This window comes from Arachis duranensis, chromosome 3, assembly GCF_000817695.3.
Source record: "Arachis duranensis cultivar V14167 chromosome 3, aradu.V14167.gnm2.J7QH, whole genome shotgun sequence".
Lineage (NCBI taxonomy): Eukaryota > Viridiplantae > Streptophyta > Magnoliopsida > Fabales > Fabaceae > Arachis > Arachis duranensis.
This window is the reverse complement of record NC_029774.3, coordinates 57,241,679-57,247,154: the sequence shown is the minus strand read 5'-3', so window position 1 is coordinate 57,247,154 and position 5,476 is coordinate 57,241,679. Positions and strand designations below refer to the sequence as shown.

Below are 5,476 nucleotides of genomic sequence, written 5' to 3'. Positions count from 1 at the left end.
TTTACCATAAAAAATTTTATTAAAAAATATTTCGAAAAAAAAAAGACGAACTGATCTTCTAACCCGTCAATTCACGTTTAAAACAAAATAGCAAATTAAATTCATATTAATTTAGCAGGGCCAGCCTGCCCGCTCCATATTTGGGCGGGGCACCCCTACTCGTAAATAAGATAAAAAGAACTTTGTATTGGATAGATGATACAGTCATGCTGATGCGGATTGCTGTTGGAAGGTAAGATGAATGTGGAAAAAGACAAAAAGACAAATATACATTGAATGGAGAATTGATAATTGGTTAAAATGTGTAGACTGTAGATAAATGAAGCACTGACCGAATGGAATTTGAGATGTGGAGTTGGTGACTCATCCTAATGGCATGTGATCATGTGCTGGAGATCACATTGTAATTGTATGTACAAATTATTAATTAATTATTGTTAGTCATGACTTCATGGGATATCACCACTATTCACAAAAGTCGGAATGTTTTTCTTGATTGATCTTGTGAGTCACCCACACGCACTTTCCTATGCACGGTCCTATCCTTTCATCTATATGCATGTCCAAAAATTTATTTTAAATATGTTTCTTATTTTATAAAATATTTATTTTTATTTTTTTTATTTATCAAATTTAAATTTTATCTATTTCCGTTTTTACCATTTGTTTGCTTTATTAGTATTGATATAGTAGATTAAATTTTAGTATAATATGTTTTGTTATGTCATTACTTATAAATTAACTAAAATATTAAAATAAATAATTTTAAAATTTGATTACATCATAACAAAAATTAAAAATTAAAAGAACTAAACAAAAAAAATTATGTTTTATGAATAGTTTTATTTTGTAATTTTAAAAAGAATTCTGTTACATATTAAATCTTTTTGATAATCAAATTCAATTAAGTTGACTCTAATCTAACAAAAATAACATTTATTACATGCAGCGTGTACACATGCACACTTTACTAATGCAAACATATCCTCCTCCTCCTCGGTTCCTCCTCCTCCTCCTCCTCTTCCTCCTCTTCTTTATTCTTCGTATTCTTCCTTTTTTTCTTCGCATTAAAATTAAAAGAACTAAACAAAAAAAATTATGTTTTATAGATAGTTTTATTTTGTAATTTTAGAAAGAGTTCATCTATACATCCAAGTCTTTTTGACAAATCAAATTCAATCAAGTTGACTCCAATTTTCTTTTTTTTTTCTTCGCATTCCTCCTTTTTCTTCGCCGTGTTCCTTTTTCTTCTTTGCGTATTTTCTCTCTATCATCTTTCTTTTATTGCTGTTGTTGTGGCCCTTTTTTCTTTTCTTCTTTTCTTTTAGTAATTTTGCAACATTGATTTTTCTTCTTTTTTTTATGTTATTTCTCCTAAGAAAGTAAAATAAGAAGAATTATGAGAAAATGAACGAAGAAGAAGAAGATGAAAAAGAAAAAGCAGAAGATGAGGAGAAAGGGAAAAAATTTTGAATTATGCATAACTTATCATAATAAAAATACACCGAAAGCATTCCAAAATAAACCATATTATAATTCAAAATACACCAAAATTGAAAACACTTAATTGACAGTCTGAACTTGAAAATATACCGAAAGCATTCCAAAATACACCAATTTATAATCCAAATACACCGAAACGGGAATAGACAGATTCATCAAAATAATTCGATTTAAAATAATAATCCACTTGCCCTAATTCAATTGACAGTCTAAACTTAAATCATTCATTATTTTAAGGGCAATTTACCAATTTAAAATGATTGGATGAATCCTTTACCAGATTACAACATTTGGAAATTGCATACCAATTTGTCTTGTTTGAGTTTATATAGAAACCGTGGGAGCCAACCACGGATTCCAAATGCACATAAACCGTGGGAGGTAGCAGGGTTTTATGAGTTGGAAATGCACAATGTATACCGTGGTAGGCAGCCACGGTTTACACTTTATTAATGAAAAGCAGAAACCGCTGGAGGTAGCCACGGTTTATGAAGAAGAAAAAGCATAAAACGTGGCTGGCAACCACGGTTTATGAAGGGCATTCAATGAGCATAAAACCCTGTAACCTAGCACGGTTTATGTATAATGAAAATCTATATATATTCGAGTGAGAATGTAGTTGCTGAGGAGATCATTATCACAATGTCAAGTGAGGAAGAGTGTGTTCTTGTCTTAGTGCATTGCTCTGGAAAAATTAAAAAAAGCAAAAAATATGGTGTGAAGTTCACTGATAGAGAACCGTTGAGTGTATTTGTTAGTTCGTCAAACAGTTTGTCTGATTTGAAGAGCACCATCTTGCAGAAGCTTGGAGTTTTTGGGAGCAAGGTTGTGAAGAAGATCTTCTACAAGATTCCCATCGCTGTAGTTTCCAGCGGTGTGATGTATGATACATTCGTGTTAGGGGCTGACGAAGATATTAGGGTTCTATTTCATTGCGTGAGGAGTTTTCCTGAGGTCAGAATACACGAGTTGTATGCGAAGTTGGAGGTAACTCTGGATAGTTCTGGGGCATCGGCTCCTGTTCATAGCTCGACTGCCGCAGGCAGTGCGTCTTGCTCGGCACCAGCAAACCGGTTTTCTGTTCCGCAGGTTGCCTCTCCTTCGTTTGCGGCTGATCTGGTACCAGCGGTTGCAGTTCCTACTGCACGTTCCCCTAATGAAGGGGTCCTGCAACAGGCATTTCTGGGGGAATCAGGTCGTGCCACAGATGATGAACATCAAGAATTCGGGGAACCTGATCGAGTAGAGAATGCAATGCGGGACGATGACTCTGACCAGGAGCCTGTAAATATATTTGGGGACAGCGACGATGACACCGGTGCCAATCCACAAGCACAAGAAGGTCCTTCAAGTTCCGGCACACAGCATTACCCTCCACACTTCTCGACGTTAAACTTGGAGGCTCTGGGTGAACATACGGCCGGAGTTGCTACAGTAGGTGGTTCGTCAACCGAATTTCAGATTGGGCAATCCTTCCAGAGTAAAGAAGAAGCTGTTCTTAGTGTGAAGGACTACAGCATCCGTCGAGGTGTTGAGTACCGAGTGTTGGAATCGGACCATTTGAAGTATCATGGAAGGTGCAAGGATTTCGGCAAAAGTTGTAGTTGGCTGATTCGGATTTCGCTCCGTGCACGGAAGGGAACTTGGGAGGTTAGGAGGTACAACGGTCCCCACACTTGCTTAGCAACATCTGTTTCCAGTGATCACCGTCAGCTTGATTACCACGTTATCTGTGCGAGGATTTTTCCGTTGGTTAGTGCGGATGCTGCAGTACCGATCAAGGTCTTGCAACAAGCGACTGAAGCTGATTACGGCTTCAAGCCCAGTTACCGGAAGGTTTGGAAAGCAAAACAGAAGGCAGTTGCACAAATATATGGAGACTGGGAAGAGTCTTATGCCGAATTGCCACGTTGGATGCTAGGCGTGGAGTTGACGATGCCCGGGACAGTTACTGTGTTGCAGACGTCATGTGGCAGCAAATTTCAGCCTTTCTTTCAAAGGTAAAGATGCGAGAAGAATGCTGGTTAATGCTGCGTACGCAAAAACTGAGGCGGAGTTCTATTACTGGTTCGACATCATGCGTACTGAGAATCCGGCAATGTGTGATTGGGCGAACCGGATGGAGTATGAGAAGTGGACGCAACACCAGGATAGCGGTAGACGGTTCGATTGCACAGGATGGGAACTCAAACATCCTCCCCATAGCATTCGCCCTTGTGGAGGGAGAAAATGCCGAGTCATGGGCATTTTTCTTGTCCAACTTGAGAAGGCATGTGACTCCACAGGAGGGTATCCTTGTTATCTCGGATAGGCATAACGGTATCAAGTCTGCACTAGAGGATCCCGTGAATGGTTGGCTGCCCCCACGTGCTTATCGGGCGTACTGTATCCGTCATGTGGCAGCAAATTTCAGCATTTCTTTCAAAGGTAAAGATGCGAGAAGAATGCTGGTTAATGCTGCGTACGCAAAAACTGAGGCGGAGTTCTATTACTGGTTCGACATCATGCGTACAGAGAATCTAGCAATGTGTGATTGGGCGAACCGGATGGAGTATGAGAAGTGGATGCAACACCAGGATAGCGGTAGACGGTTCGGGCACATGACAACAAACATCAGTGAATGTGTGAACTCCGTCTTGAAGGGAACTCGCAACCTCCCGGTCACGTCGTTAGTTAAGTCCACATACGGAAGGCTTGCTGAGCTATTCGTTATCCGGGGACAAACAGCAGAGGCGCAACTTGGAGCTGGACAAGAGTTTTGTCAGGCATTGGTCAAGGGTATTGAAAGGAACATAAGAGAGTCAAGGTGCTTCACCGTCACGTTGTACGACAGGCACCAGTCGGAGTACACGGTTGCTGAGACGACACCGACTGGAAACTTCTCCTTGGGTAGCTACAGAGTCTCGCTGAAGGATCACACATGTGAATGTGGGTACTTTCAGGCCCTCCATTATCCATGCTGTCACGCGATTGCTTGTTGCGCCCACTCCCGGCTTAATTGGGCAGCATATGTGCATGAGGTGTATCGTATGAGTGAGGTGTTCAAAGTTTACAGTAACGGGTTTGTTCCGCCCATACCAGAAGGCCTATGGCCACCATATGCCGGGCCTACTATCATTCCTGATCCTAACATGAGGCGAGCCAGGGAAGGTCGGCCGAAGGCAACTAGGATCCGCGGTCCCATGGATCGATCTTCTGAGAACCAGCCCAAGCGCTGTGGCCTCTGTCGACAGCCAGGTCACACGCGGAGGAACTGTGGCCAGCGAAGAGATACTGCTGGCGGGGATCATTAGGATGTATTATTTAGGTTGAGGATGGGTTATCAATGTATGTTTAATTTCAGTCTTATAAGTAGCATTGGTGTTATTCATATGTTTATGTATCGTCATGTAAGAATATTTGTTTCTTGACTTGGTATATTAAGACAGCCTAATTTACTGTTAATGTCATTGTGTTGTTTAGACAAATAAAGTAGAAACGACTAGATCATTAATCATACTTAATAGTGAGATACATCAATTTAAGATACAACACCAGAAAGCATAATAAATGTTTAAACATTAATCCTAGTACATAATGAAAGAAAGTACATAGACAAATGGAAAATACATAGCTAACTAATCAGAGTCCTTGATCGTGTCACTGTCGTCATCGTGCAACTGACCAATAAGGTGACCTCCAGTGCCACATAAAGGAGCACGACGAGCCCTCCGTGGTCTCTCATCCACCTGTGGCACCTGTGCCTGTGGCGGAACTACGCTGAAAGCCGAAGCTGGGGTACCTCCCAACGCGAACCATGGGTCCAATGGTGAAGGCGCAGGCTCGTTCAGGTCAACCGGCAAACCTGGCTGTACATCCTGAACATGTGGCTGGTGCTCAGCAAACTGTGAATGTCCCTCATCCATCTGTGGCCTATAATGAGTGCCATCATCCTCCCCCAAGATGTCTGCTATATCTCTGAAGAACTCTGACT

At 41.0% G+C, this 5,476-nt stretch overlaps 2 protein-coding genes across 2 annotated transcripts; both read left to right on the top strand.

Moving 5' to 3' along the window:
- Nucleotides 1-2,145: 2,145 nt before the first annotated feature.
- LOC107479017 (uncharacterized) lies at nucleotides 2,146-3,507 on the top strand. The gene has a single exon (XM_016099171.1). The coding sequence runs from the start codon at nucleotides 2,146-2,148 to the stop codon at nucleotides 3,505-3,507; it is 1,362 nt and encodes a 453-aa protein (XP_015954657.1).
- A 122-nt stretch (nucleotides 3,508-3,629) lies between these two features.
- LOC107479019 (uncharacterized) lies at nucleotides 3,630-4,796 on the top strand. Its single transcript, XM_016099172.1, has one exon. The coding sequence runs from the start codon at nucleotides 3,630-3,632 to the stop codon at nucleotides 4,794-4,796; it is 1,167 nt and encodes a 388-aa protein (XP_015954658.1).
- Nucleotides 4,797-5,476: the final 680 nt, after the last annotated feature.